The 15,136-nt window shown below is 43.9% G+C and overlaps 1 protein-coding gene across 2 annotated transcripts in view; it reads right to left on the bottom strand.

Annotated features, from left to right (window-relative positions):
• Dntt (DNA nucleotidylexotransferase) overlaps window positions 1-14,883 on the bottom strand; it is a 37,394-nt gene extending 22,511 nt beyond the window's left edge. For both annotated transcript variants that reach the window (XM_026394823.2, XM_026394824.2), the window contains exon 1: window positions 14,681-14,883. In XM_026394823.2, the coding sequence (XP_026250608.2) occupies window positions 14,681-14,883 (203 nt within the window). The remainder of the gene's footprint in view (window positions 1-14,680) is intronic.
• Between the last annotated feature and the right edge of the window lie 253 nt (window positions 14,884-15,136).

Below are 15,136 nucleotides of genomic sequence, written 5' to 3'. Positions count from 1 at the left end.
GACAACCTTCATGATCTTATCACTTTCCAAAAGTCCCACCTCATATCATCACCTTGGGGGATTAAAATACAAATTTTGGGAGAACCCAAACATTCAAGCCACAGCAACATCCCCATAAATTGCTTTCACAATCCATTGATAGATTGTGACCAACTCTGGGTAAATTTTGCTTTGTATGTCTTGAAGCACACTCTTGTGATGTCATCTAGGCAGGGCTCTCTCTCTCTCTTTTTTAAAAAAATATTTATTTTTTACTTATAGGTGGGCACAATGTCTTTATTTTATTTTCATGTGGTGCTGAAGATCAAACCCAGGGCCTCACACATGGTAGGCGAGCGGTCTACCTCTGAGCCACAACCCCAGCCCAGGGCTCTCTTCCCTAACAATGACTGGATGTTTTCCATGGTTCAGACTCTGTCCAAGTGCTTCACATACATCATCTCACTTAATATTCACATAGCGCCACAAGTAATTATTATATTATTCACACTTCAAAGACAGAAAACTGAAGAACAATGATGTTAAATGACATCTCGAAGGTCACACAGCTCTTAAATGGTATACTTTTGATTGACTTAGGGCAGTTGTGTTTAGTTTTCAACAAGTCTTCATAGTTAGCATCACATCATTGGGCCCTATGATTTTTAAGGCCCTTTCCTTTCAAATTGTCTATAAATCTGGGAAATGGTGAAGGCAAACCAGGCATTCAAGAGAAAAACAAAATTATTTTCTCTTCCTTATCCTATTTCTCTTCCTTGACTCTCTCTTCTCCTTCTCCTTCTATTTGACTGAATCTTCAGTCCATTGGGTATTTGGGGGTTTGTGGTTACAGGCACAGTCTTAGATTCCTTGTGGTGGTGGTGGGACAAAGGGCACGAAAGAGGAACAGGGCAGCTTTTGGTATTATGTCTCACATGAAAGATGGAGAGTGATGCAGGCTGTGAGGAGACCCGAGGCAGGGACAAGATCTGCAAGTGGTGTTAGAGAAGGGAGAGCTCAGAGGGAGCTGGGGAAGCAGATGGCTTTGCAGAAGAGGTGGATTTGTGTCTGGTCCTAATGGATGAGAGGAAATAAGGCAGCCAGAAGGCAGAGGTTTGGGTTCTCCTGGAAGAAAAAGGGTCGAGAAGTCAGAGGGGCACAGAAGAAATGGCCTGGCCTGGAGTGGAGAGGTTAGGCTGGGAGATAGTTGTGGAAGTGGCTGATGGAGGGGGCGTGACTTTACACAGGGTCTTATGAAGCCATGAAGGCTTTTGTGAGCAGAACATCAGCACCGTGGTGTCATTTCTAAAGGACGGATCTGGTGCACTCAATGATCTGGAAGGGAGAGTGATGGGTGGGGGATGCTTGGGGAGCTGCTTAGTGGGTAGAACTGAAGTGGCGCCCCCTTTCTCCACAGAAAAGCCCTCTTCACCATGGCTAATTTTAGGACTGTCAGCAAAAGAGTCCATTGTAGATAAACTTCCTATTTTCGTGTCACCCTGTTTACTTGGCCACTGGCCAAGAAGATACCAGCACTCCAGGTGCTGGACACCCCCTTACTGGTTTTTCACAAACATATCCAGTATAGTACTTTGTAGAACTATGCAAACAAGGCCTCTGACCTTGAGCTGGGCTTCACAGAGATGTCTACATTTTTCAGATAAGTTACAAATGGGCTCCATGGTAACAGCTGCCAGGGGGAGGAAAGAAAGGGGAGAAGAAGCTCTCCCCTTCTCAGGTGTTGTCCTTGAAGGGTTAACATGCCCAGAGCAGTGAAAGAAAAAGCTGCTTTTATGTGAACTTTTACAGATTGTAAACTTCTGAGCCCCTCCCCTTACATGCTGGGTATAAAACTCTGAAACTCCCGAACTCGGGGTTCAGGGGATTGATTGATTGCAGCAAAAGCTCTGCCCTCTGAACCTGGCTGCAGCCAAATAAAACTGTTTCCTGCTATCTTCGGTGCCTTGCCTCCTTTGTCCCTACAACAGTTAGTACATCTCTATTTCTGCCCTTTAGAGAAATGCATTTTTGTTATTATATTATGTTAATATAATATCTATTACATATTCTTATTGATTATAATATTATTGTAATAGATATGAATATTCATTCTTCTGATAGGGTTTTGCCTAAAATCAGGGAGAAAGGTGTGCTGAGATGAAGTCTCCAAAATTCAGAGCCTCACCATCTCTCTTACCACCAACCCCGCTGTCCTCCTGGGATTTCCTGGACAGTGTGGCCATGTCCAAGCTCATGCCATTAGATGAGAACCACATTCGCTTCTTATAAGCAAATGAGTGGATAATGGGCTCCACATCATTATGAAGAAAGACTGATTTTAAAATTCCAATTCCCGCTCATTATGCAACTAGCAAACAAAACGAATCAAAAACAACAATCATAAGCACACACACACACACACACACACACACACAAAAAGCAAACAAGACCTCTTAAGCCAGTGTTACACAGAGTTGAAACTGGTTCTCAACAAGAGCAAAAATTTTAAGTTGGCAATTAGAAACTTTGATAGTAATTTGACATTGCTACAGTAGTTTTTAAAAAATGAAAACATTGGTCTGAAACAAATTTGTATAACAGTCCTTTACCACAAATAATTAATGAAATATGAATTTCAGTGATAGTCTCTGTTCTGGCCCAGCCTTTGTTGACCATCTTCTTGTGCTCCTTAGTTTGGCCGACCCTCTTTACAAGACCATGTGGATCTGGGCTACAGTGTGTGATCAGGGTTGTCATCATGTTCCCAGGTCCACCTCTGACTGTGCACTGGTTACTTCTGGTCCTGAGCCCTCTCTTAACAGCTACCAGGAGACATGTCCCTTCGACTGTGTTCTACTGATAACTTCTTATGCCATGTTCCTGCATCTGTTTGTCTTTTTGCTGACACTTGGGTTCCTTTCTACTCTGTGATCTCCAAAATTGAAAATATCAATAATATTGGAGAATTATTTTGTGTCAGATACTGCATACTTTGGCATATTTCATATGTTCCTCACTTAATTATGAACACAGCTATGAGACAGGCATTACCATCCCCATTTGAAAATGAGAAGAGGAAACCTTGGACACATTGAAAATTTCACCCTGCCAGTAATTGGTGGAGCAGGGATTTGCTCCTAAATCTGCTTTAATCCAAAGCCTGTGGGCTGCCCATCTGTGAGCTGCACTCGATCCAGGGCAGTGGCGGGAGCTGCTCTCTTCCCTTCCTTTTGCAGAAGGAATAATCTCTGAACGGCTGTTGTCAAAATAAGAAGACTGGTTTCCTCTGAAAGGCAGAAATGTCAGTGGAATAACACTTCTTGTGTTTCACTTTTAGATGCAGTTGCCCGTTGCTGCCTCTGTCTGGACCACAGTTAGATAGCTGGCCATGTAGAACTGTCCCAGAGAATCTGAAAGACAGTTGCCATAGCTACACACCAAGATGGAGGATCTATAGGGAGGTTGCCAGGCGCTCTGGGCTCTGGGTTTTGCCTAATTCTCTGAGAGTGTGCAGAGAAGGAGCTCTGGGCCTCATTTTCCAAACAATACCCTCCTTACCATCCACTCTCCCAGTCCAGCTTCACTCTGTCTCTTCATCTGAGTCCTCTGGACATAGTCTTGCCTCTGCCAGGGACATTTGGAATGCCCGGATGTAGGGGAGGGGGCAGCTGCTATCAAACAATGATCAATAAATACTGATATGTACCCAAAAAGCTGAAAAAAATACCCCAAACTATTGGCAGAAATGATAACAACTGCACGTGCGCACACACACACACACACACACATCCTTACTTAACCCTCACACGAGCCGTGTGAGGTGGACTATGTCAGTTCAGATGAGAAGACGTTACATTAAGACTGGAGAGGTTATGTGAGGCCAGGACACACGCAGGTGTGCCTGACCTCGGCAACCTCTTAACATTGAGACTGTGGTTAGACCCTGACGGAGGTTTTGTTTCTTTGACAGACTTTTCTATACTTTGCAATTTCCATCATGAACTATCTACCATCACTTTTTTGCTTACGGGGAAATATATACATGGATGTCATTTTAAAAGGCATATAAATTCAGGATAAGACTGAGGTAGTTGCTGCCAGGCCCCTGGAGGCCTGAAAAATGACAGAACTTTGGTCGGACCCTCAGGCAGCTGCCCTCAACCTCTCCCAAAGACCCCAAGGTACCTCTGAGATGGCTACTCCTGAAGTTGCAGTGAACTCAATTCTCACCTAATTTCTTAGTCATGACCCATTAATTGCTAATGTCTTAAACTAAGTTTGGGTGACCTGGAACCAATTATAGCAGTTCTGACCTAGGATTTGTTCCTCTGCTTTGTACAGGGCCGGAAGATTCGGGGTCACCTCTTCCAGCTAGTGATTAGCTGTCACGTCCCTGAAGGTAGGGTAGTGGCTTCCTCCATGAGTGATAACTGAGCCTAAATCTCAGTGCAGGACAAGGACCAGACTCAGAGTCATGGTCAGTAGATAGAATAAATAAACACATGAGGTAATCAATAGCTCTAAAGGAATGTCTCTCAAACCCTAAGGTCTACCAGAGACACCCTGGGAGCTAGGGTAAAATTCAGATTCCTGGGCCCCATGACCAGAATTTAACTTCCCTAAACCTCATCGGGGACCTGCTGATATGCATTTTGACGAGCTCCACGGGTGATTCTGATACAGCCAGTCTAGTTTTCTCTCACTGAATATCAATGATCCCCAAATGCCATGGTTAGAAGAGCAACCATTTCACTGCATCTCTTAAGTCGGGGTCAGGACTTGCGGCAGGCATCGATGGCTCGATGGTGCTGACGTTCCACGTGGTTTCACTTGACAAGAGCTGTGGTTTAGACATGGTGGAGTCTGTCCCCCAAGGGTTCATGTGTTAGAGACGATGTGGGAGGTGAAGGAACTTTTCAGAGTGGGACCTAGGGGGAGGTGATGAAGTCATTAGAGCCCTGCCCCCTGAAGGAATCGATGTGATTTCCTGAGACCTTAACCAATTACTCAGCTTTGGGAATTTTGTTATCACAATGAAAAACAAGCCAACACAGCAAGGATGGCTAGAAGGCAAGCCTGTTGCCACTATGGACCCGAGCACGTTCACGTGGCTATTTCAGCAGGAACTCAGACTTCTTTACACAGGGCTCTGACATCCCCGAATGAGTGTTCCAGGTGGGAACCCTTTTACAACTCAGCTTAAGAAGTCGCACACCATCACCTCCACTGTGTCCTGTGAAGCAGTCACCAGCCCTCTCAACGCCCCAGTCTCCACACTGACTCTTGGGCTCAATCACAGTGATGTTTTCTAACTCCTTTCTCTGCAGGCACTGAGGTAATTTTAGGGTGTACACAGTTGAATATTTAAAATGTTTATGTGTTTATTTATACCTATTTTACTCAATCATGCATAACCGATCATGGCTTTTATGGATATTATTATTGGTTTTAAGGTATGGTTGCTCTCATGGAGACGCAGGAAGGATTTTCCCTGAGAGTGTTGGCGGCTGCTTCGATCAATAAGGTTTAGGGGAGGTCACTCTGCGACTTTTCAAACTGGGTCACAGGACCACTCACTCTGGGACATCAGAGCTTCCTGTAAAGAAAGAAGTTTTGTGTTGTATTGATGTACTGCACGAGGAGTTGAACCTGGGGCAATTTATCACTGAGATACATACCCAGTTTTTTTTTTTTAATTTTTTTAAATTCTGAGACAGAAGTCTGAATTCCTGCTTAGTCGTGTGAAAGTGGTTGGGTCAGTTGTGGCAACTTAGCCTAGTCTTCTAGCCATCCTGTGGTGTTTGTCTGTTTTCCATTTTCATAACAAAACATCTGAGGCTGGGTAATTTGTAAAGAAAAGAGGTTTATTTAACTCACAGTTCTGGGAGTCCAAGAACATGGCACCAGCTTCTATCCTATTGGGAGGATAGTTCACAATAACTTGTCAGGTACTCCATGGAGAACTAGAGGAGAGGAAGGAGCTCAAGGACATGGAGATGATAATTACCTGACTTAATCATTACACATTGTGTACAGTATTGAGTTATTATACTCTTCCCTATAGAGAAGTACAATTATTATGGATCAGCTAAAAATGTCAGGAATATAATTTTACATGAAAATTCAAAATCTATTACAAGAATTGTACATGTGGCCTTCATGTGCTCCAAAGCCTCGGGTCATGGAATTAGCTCATAAATCTTAGTTCTGAATTTTTCTCTCAGATACCAGTTTCCCTCATCTTTCAGCCTTTCTCTCCTAGCTGGTCCTGTCTCTTTCCCTATAATTAGAAATGTCCTTCATGATCAAAGAGGCAGCCATGGCTTCTTGGAGACAGACCCTCCAGCCCATCCAGACTCTCTCAGCCCTAGTGGATGGTCACCTGCTTTTATTATTGTCTTTTTAACTGATCTGTTATAAAGAAGGTCATTCTTGATTCTTCCCATCTGCTGTAGGACTTATTTTGTCAACAAGACTTTAGACATTTACAGTTAAACTGAGCTATTGAGGGCTTTAAAAGCCTCCTGCCAATTTCTGAGTTGTTTCAGGATCCTTGAAACTGAAAAAAAAAAAAAAAAAAAAATCAAAGCAGTTTAGTTTGGTCTGACCCCTGACTCTTATTAGCACCAGTAAAGACAGATTTCTATTTCCAACCTTGCTCTCCTTATGACTGAGAGGATCTCGCTCTGATCTTTTGGCCCACATTAAATGGGAGTGTGACTTTTTCATTAAAATCTGTGAATTTTGAAATACAAGTAAATTGAACAAGCAAGGGTAAAAATTACATTCTGTGCTCTTGAAATTATAAAAAGTATTAGGTTGCTAATAAGAAAAATTATTAGCGACCTAATAATTATAGGGAAAATGTTTTTAATTACAAAAATTGCTCTTGGTAACACGAGCTTTTCGGGCTGTTTCATATTCACTGGGTAAATTATTCTTAGAGCAAATATTTCTTGAAGACTATTATGTGTTAAAAAAATAAAAAAAAGAAAGAAAAGAGGGGCTGAGGATGTGGCTCAAGCGGTAGCGAGCTTGCCTGGCATGCGTGCGGCCCGGGTTCGATCCTCAGCACCACATACAAACAAAGATGTTGTGTCCGCCGAAAACTAAAAAAATAAAAATAAATAAATAAATAATAGAAAGAAAGAAAAGAAATGTCTAGATTCCGTGGAAGAGGTCTACTGGTGGCCTCATGGAGGCAGGGAGGCATAGCTAGATGAGATAAAGACCTAGGACTTCCAACAATGACTCCCCCACACTCCAGCTAGCAAGTCTGTCTTCTAAGGTCTTGGAAGCAGAGAAGTGTAGGGGTAAGGTGAAAAACCAGCCTCTACCTCAGAGCAAAGCCTGTCCAAGGAAAGGACATGACCTTTGTCCTTGGAAAGACCCACAGAGCACTCCTAGGCACATCCCCACCCTGCCGAGTTGTTTATATACAAATAACAGGAGAGATCTGCAGAACCAGGTGTCCCTGACTCAGTCAGGCTAGGTGGGGACCCATTGCAACCCCCTAGCAGCCACCAATCGGCATGAGACAGGGAAATACCTGGGATGCCAGATGACCCTCCCAGTAGTTTATGGTGTTGGGAAACCATGTAATTCAGCACGAACACCCCTCTTGGCTTAGACCAATCAGTTCAAATAAATCCCCCTCTTGTAGTAACCAATCACCCCTACCCAACTTGTTCCCGCCAGTGAATGTGCTAATCACGTTTTAGAGTTGTTTTATGATTTTCCCGCGGTGTGTGATGATTTGCTAAGAGATGCTATGATGTATGTGAAGTCCCTGCCTTCTTCAAAGAATGTATAAAACTGCTGCAAACCCTAGGCTCGGGGCCTCTCAGCGTCACCAGTTGCTGTGCGCGTGGAGGACGGAGCTAGCTCGAAATAAACACCTCTCTGCTGTTTACATCGATCTTGGTCTCTGGTGGTCTTTTGGGGGTCTCGAATTCGAGCATACCAAAGGCATGCAAGAGAGGGGGAATAATGAGGGAAAGAAGCAAAGAAAAACTAGGGAGGCCGTGTTTGGATGTTGGAAGGAGACTGGAGATGAGCGGCCCTAACATCTTATTTTCTAGAACAGGTAAACAATCTCTTTCATCTGGTGTTCTGTTTACTGTGTAAACGAGGACTTTGAATATTTTTATTTTATACATCATAAACTTGAAGTGATATAACTGTGTCAGATGAACAAAGCTGGACACTAGTTAAAGCAGGAAGGACAGATTTTCTTCAGTAATGACCATTGCAATAGGGGAAAGGGTCCAGCATGAGCTGAACTCAGTGGGAAGAAAGGCAGGAATCTCTTTAAAGGCTGGATCACCTGAGGGTGTGTAGGGGGCTTATTTGCTGGGCCACAGGGACCACGTTAATTGAAGCATATCTGGGTGTGACTGTTGTCCTGCCTAGTCTTCAAAAATTTATCCAAGAGGGTGCCATGGCAAAGCATTGTCTTCCATGAGAGTGATATTGAGAAACCAGCCTCTACCTCAGAGCAAAGCCTGTCCAAGGAAGGGGGCGTGACCCTTTCCTTGGAAAAACCCACAGAGCACTCCTAGGCACATACCCACCCTGCTGAGTTGTTTATCTACAAATAACAGGAGAGATCTGCAGCGCCAGGTGTTAGTCAGGCTAGTGAAAGGGTAAAGTTTCTAAGCTGGAAAGCTTGAATGTAAAAGATTAGGTATTATTAAGTTCCTCTGTTACACCCAGATTCCTGAGATAGTTAAAACAACGCCCTACTGGCCATTTAGCCTAGGGCCCTGTGCAGTTCATCACAGGGCCCGAACCAATCAGTTTGAATGTGTAACCCGCTTACGAATGACCAATCACCCTCGCCCGCCAATGAATGTGCCAATCACGTCTCAGAGTTGTTGTTCAATTTCCCCGCGCCTCATGATGATTTGTTCTGATGTATGCAAAGCCTCCCGCCCTCCCCAAAAAGTGTACTTAAGCTCTGTTTGAACCTCTGCTCGGGGCTCTGGGCTGCTCTCCCTTCTTGAGTGAGCACAGAGTCCCAGCGCGCTGGAATGGATCCCCAATAAATCCCCTTTTGCCAATTGCATGGAGTAAGTCTCTTGTGTGGTCTCTCCCTCCGACGTTCCGCCGGACCCCCCCTTACACTAGGTGGGGAGAAGGTTGCCTGGCAACCACCAATCAGCGTGAGACAGGGAAAATACCTGGGATGCCAGATGACCCTCCCAGTAGTTTATGGTGGTTGATAACCTGTTGGGAAACCATGTAGTTCAGCATGTACACCTCTCATGGCTTAAAACAATCAGTTCAAACGAGTCCCCCTCTTGTATTTATAAAAAGTATTAGGTTGCTAGTAAGAAAAATTATTAGCAACCTAATAATTGTAGGGGAAAATGTTTTTAATTACAAAAAATGCACCAATCACCCCTACCCAACTTGTTCCCGCCAGTGAATGTGCTAATCAATGTTAAGAGTTGTTATTTGATTTTCCTGCGGTGTGTGCAAGAAAAGACCACTGATTCCAATTAAAATCAAATTAAAGCAAGCTTATTATTTTGACTGGCCGGGCTGCCTCTCCCAGCAAAAACCGTGGGAACAAGACAGCAGCCACAGCTTTCTTGCAGCCCAGCTTTACAACCCAGAAAGTTACACAAGGGGGGGTTACAGATGACAAAACCCTGAGGAGCATAACACAAATGGTAGTTTATATTTTTGCTGGCTCCGACATCAGAATTTATGAAGGTCATTATGAAGCCAGATTTAAAGTTAGGAAGTCAGTGTAGTTAGGTAAATCGGGTCTAATATTGAGTAAGATCCAAAATGGAGGCCATGTAAAAGCAGAACAACTCTTGGAATGTTAATGAAGTCCCTAAATGCAGGACAACTCATGGAATGTTAATGTCCCCAAGGCCCAGAGCCCATCCCAAAGAAGTGTTAATGAAACAGCTCCCAGCAAACTTGAAGATGCTGACTCAAATTCCTTCCTGCCCCTGTTACTCCTTTGGCCCACCTGTGCCCCACCCTTAACAGAACAAAGGACAGGAATGTGACAGGAAGGGGAGGGGGAACCAGATAAAAAGGGAAAACAACCCCACTTCCATGTATTCCATCTCTTGGGTCCCCTTCTTCCTAGGGAGAAGTCTTTTCTGCTGTCCTTTAATAAAGCCTCTACTTTCCACTCTGACTTTGCATCGGCGTGCTTCTCTGGTGTTATTCTTCAACATTGGGGAAGCAAGGACTTGTCACCGGTCAACAGCAGTAACAATTAGAGCCTCAGAGATGGTCATTATCTGGCCAGGGAAGGCCAAAATTGATGAGGCATCACTAAAGTTTCAGAGAGGGCTGCTATCTGGTCAGAGAGCCAGGCATGGGTGAGTTCAAGGCATGGGCAGGCATTCCAAGCAAGTTCCAAATTTGCACTAATTTATAGTAAAACCAAAATGATCTTTTCATGGCTTTGTGGTGAGATGGCTCCTAATTTTAAGAGAAAATCAGGCTGGGTCTATCACTGCTTAAATCAATCTTGGACTCTTGTCTTTTGGGGGTCCCAAATTCGAGCATAACAAGATAAAACATCACATCAACACCAGCAAAGGTTCTGTTAGTACCCATGCTACAGTTTTTGTCAGGTTCTGGAAATAGAAAACTAGCAGACATGAGTGGGTAAGTAAGGAGTTCATTAACTGTAGCTTACTAGAGGAGAAGAAACTCTGTGGGGCAAGTTAAAGTAAGGGTTCCATGTAGGAGACCCTCACCCTCCTACATTTGGGGTTGAGAGTTTAATCTCCTTGATGTTGATGTTGCATTTCAAAGGGATTGAATCTAGTTCTGAGTGGCTGAAGATTCCAATCTCTAAGAGGCAAAGAAAGGGATTATAAATGCAGCTTTCTACAGCAACTGTCTAAGAGAGGGCTCAAGGACACTTCTGAAGGCTGTGTGTGCCTGTGCAGGGTGTGGGCTAGAAGAGCATCCAAGAGCTTTCTCATTGCTGGCACCTTGAAGTGGGACCACCCCTGGGATGTGGCCTTGAACTGCTAGAAGCCATGGTAGAGCTTGGTCAGGTGAGTCTCTGCCAACGTCCAGGTAGAAAAACATGGATTTTTTTACTATCTTGTAATTCCCAAGGATTTAGGAGGCACTAATCTGGGGACAATGAGTGAGGCAGAAGCCACATTTTAAATGTCATAGTGAATTCGTGGTAAGTACAAGCAGCCACGTTAGATAAAAGTGAACCAAAACAATATAAGAAGGCTAAAAGTACAGAGCTAGGTAGACAGAATTTTTTTTTGTGTGTGTGTGGTGCTGGGGATTGAACCCAGGGCCTTGTGCATGTGAGGTAAACACTCTACCCACTGGAACACTTGGAACACCTGGTAGATGATGAGATGATGATGATGATGATGATTTTAATTCTGGCTGACAACAAGGTACCATTCCGGACTCCCCTGACTGATGGAAAACTCATTCCTTGCAAGACTTATGTCTTCTACTATTTTATTTCTCTAGAATCTGACAAATACTGTACAGGGTGGGTATAATGAAGCCCTTTACTCATGATGGCCTGATGCTGTATCTTGCTTTTATTGAGGACTCTGCTGTCCATTGTGGGTAAGTTACGGAGGGCCCCACAGGTGTCATATGGTGGGTTCCCAGCTGTTTGAGAAAAGGAGTGTAGCAAGCGTGAAGCCACTAGGTGGGTGTAAATAGGGAGTGCCATCCTTCCTGATCACAGCTCTCTGCCTCACCTTAATGATTTGGGTCAGGCCACAGAGGGGAATTTAGTCAATGTTTTTGTAGAGGAGAGCAGATGACAGAAGAAGGTTTTCTTAGAAACCTGGAGGAAACATGGCCAGCATAGATCCTGATCCTTCCCCAGCCTGTCCTAGAGGAGAGGGTGACTGTGAAATTGCTCTAAAATCTAGGATACTATTCATGAAATAAAATTCTATATCTTTTTAACCAGTGTGCAAAATATGCCTCCAGGTACTTGACATCTCCCCTGATTTGTTTCAAGAACCAGCTTCCCGAGGCGCACTGAACAGCATGTCTTTTGCAGTATAACTTAAATATTAATGAAGTCCCACCCCATTGTGATACTTGCACGGTGGAGATAATGAAATAGCTGTGGAACATTCCATATATAAAGATGCACCATTTCTACTATAGGTGTTCAGGCCCAGGTTTTTTTCCCCTCAATTTTAATCTTCTTGAAAGCCAAAGAGGTTATGAGTAAGTCTTAGAGCATGTCATTTTATTTTTCTTAGCTCCTCTGTCTTTGGATTTTATACACTAGGAAAGAAAGGCGTAGCCTTCACTGTTGAGAAGTCTCTTTTCTTTTAGAAACCACATTTCTTTGATAGTTCCATTTTTAAAACATATGTTTACTGCAAATAGATTTGGAAAAGACATATAAACAGCCATAATCTCTCCCTACTACCCCCAACCACCCCACCCCAAATAACCGCTTGCAACATTTTGATGGGTTTCCTTCCTGTCTTTGTTTGATTTGCCTCTATCATTCGACCTAGTTCACAGTGTAGAGAGAGAGAGCCCGCTCCTTAAGGTTTTGCTGTGCACCTCAATGGGTTCAACCCATTAACAAGAAAATAATCACGTTTCACACTTGTTTAACTTTTTAAATTTATCAAAGCTCACTGACATCCACCATCTCATTTTGTCATCACGCCAAACAGACCATTTATCAGGAAACCAAGGTCAGTGAGAAAAGATGGGATCTTGTCCCACCCCACATGGCCCAGAAGGGTCCAATTTGACCCAGGATTTGAGATCCATAGATTCCTTATCTAGAGATTTCCACCTACAGTAATTTTTATTTTTCTCTCCAATTAAAGTCTATATATCTGAGCACAGAAATTCTGTTTGAGAGCGAGGACTTGCACTTCCTGTGGTTTATTTTTGCTCCATAGAGTGCATTTGTGTTGAGTGTGCCTTCTGAGCCCCCAGCCTGGGAACTTTGCCCCATCACATGCACAAAGCCGTTTGCTCCCCAGACACCCGTTTCCTCTGTCACTAGAACAGTGGGGCTGGGTCCCTAGCAACAGGCATCTGGGGCACCCAGTTGCCTCTTCGGTTCTTCTGCCAGCACAAGAAACTTGCTGCCCACCATCTGCCTAAGTACCTGCTTCAGCCACCTCGTACGTATCCATTGCTGCACTGTAGCTAAGGCAGCGAGGTTCTGCCGGATGCTTGGACCACAGAGAGCTTTTCATCTAAGGGGTGTTTTGACCACCTGGCTGTGCTCACCTTCCTCTCTGGGCCTGGCTAGATTGCTTTGCTCTGAAAAGAAGCCCCATATTTACCAGGACTTTTAATTTGTTAATTTAAAAGCCTCTTTACCTATAACCCTTTCTCCTCCCCATTCTAACACTTTCTGAAAGCCTCTAAGATTAGGCAGACTTAATAATTAGATGAAATTCAGGACTTCGTGGAAAGGATTTTAGAGAGTGAGATTGAGGGTGGCTACAAGGGCTTTAGACAAAGGAAGAAAGGGAGAAAAGGAGACATGGGAGAGATCATTGGAAACTCAGGAATTTCTGAGCTGGACATTTTAACAAAAAGCTTCACTATTCAATGAATGATGGAGCTGTGAAATTTAACAGCTGATTATTGATTTTTGGAATATGTCACCCCAACACTTTGAGGCTCACACTTCTTCAGCTAGAAATGCTTGACAGCTTTATTTTCAAATACCAAAGACTATTTTTAAAATCAAAATGTCTTTTCACATAGAATTCTTATAATTTTTTCTGAAAAAAAAAAAAAAACACAACACATTGTGGTCCATCTCTTCCTTGCACAGTCATAGCCGGTCAATTGCCTGGATCCCCACTCTGTCCCCGTGGCCAGTCCTTGGCAGTTCTGACCTGGGACTATATTATATCATTTCTGTCAAGGTTCTTATACCACTTACTTCTGGATTTTTGTTCTGTTTTCTCTTCATCTATTTGAGACCCAGTGGAGAACTTACACACCAGTGATAAAAACAAGATACCTGCTGTTGAAGGATTAGTGGGTGAACCAGTCCAGGTGGCCCAAATGCTTGCTTCTCTTTTCTCCTTGCCCAGGCTTAGATCACCTCGCACAAGTGGGGTGTCTGCCACCCCTCGACGACTGTCATTGAATCTTTATCCAGCCTCCCTCTCTGAACCTCACCTGGACTACTCTTCAGAAAAGCATGGTTGAAGCCACATTTGGATGCTGTGGTGAGCCAGCTAGTCAACCCACCTTAACCTGTCACAGACAGTGGTCCCCTGAGCACCGCCAGATATTTAGACAAGAGCCAAGCCACCAAACCACCCTTTCTGCTGCAAAGTAGCTGATATTTTTTGGTGAACTTGGTATTTTGTTCTATTTGGTCAAAATTGAAATCCATGCTTTCCAATTAGCTTTCTGTTTATCATCCCTAGAGAACTCATCTCATAATATATGTGAAAGATTAAAAATTTCATCTTATCTTTTGGTGCCAACTAGTTTCAAATTTCGCTTCCCTTAACCGATGGACTCACGTCTGTTCTTTGGTTTCAGATCTATCTGCTGCTCTCCCGGTGGGAACAGTCCTCCCCCATAAGTGGAAGAAAACCCAGGATCCTTGGGTTCCCATGAAGCTGTTCACACAGCCCCCACTTATCTACCAAATTTAAGTTTATCAAAGCACACTGACATCCATCGTCTCATTTGGTGAGATGAATTGGTGGTGTCCTACCTGAGCTCATTTTCAACCCTGAACCCCTTCCTGCGGGCCAGCTCCATGAAGAAGGCTCTGCGGGTGGTACCCATTTTCTTCTCCAAAATGAAGAGGACCAGATCTCGAAATCTGATGTCATGAGGAGTGGAGGTCACGGAGGCCCCAGTCTGCCTGGGTCTCTTCTTCCGGGGACTCAAGTGGGCGGTTGGCAGTGGATCCATGGGGAGAGACTGTTGTGCCCCTGGCTATGATGTCTCCAGAGTGATACCTCCAGAAGTGAGGGGGAAGAAGCCCTCCTGCATGAGGGCTCTGATGTCATCGCACTGGCAGATTCTGCAGGAGGGCAAGGCTTTGTGGGCACTGCCCCGGTAACAGCTTCCTGCTGAAGGAATTTCTATCTCTGTTAAGTTTCTTCATCTTAACTCTTGTTTCCTTATGCATAATCTCATTAGATCCTCAGAATAGAAAAACCAT

The sequence above is a fragment of the Urocitellus parryii genome, chromosome 5 (genome assembly GCF_045843805.1).
Source record: "Urocitellus parryii isolate mUroPar1 chromosome 5, mUroPar1.hap1, whole genome shotgun sequence".
Classification (NCBI taxonomy): domain Eukaryota; kingdom Metazoa; phylum Chordata; class Mammalia; order Rodentia; family Sciuridae; genus Urocitellus; species Urocitellus parryii.
The sequence above is the reverse complement of the archived record's forward strand: the minus strand, read 5'-3'. Positions and strand labels throughout refer to the sequence as shown.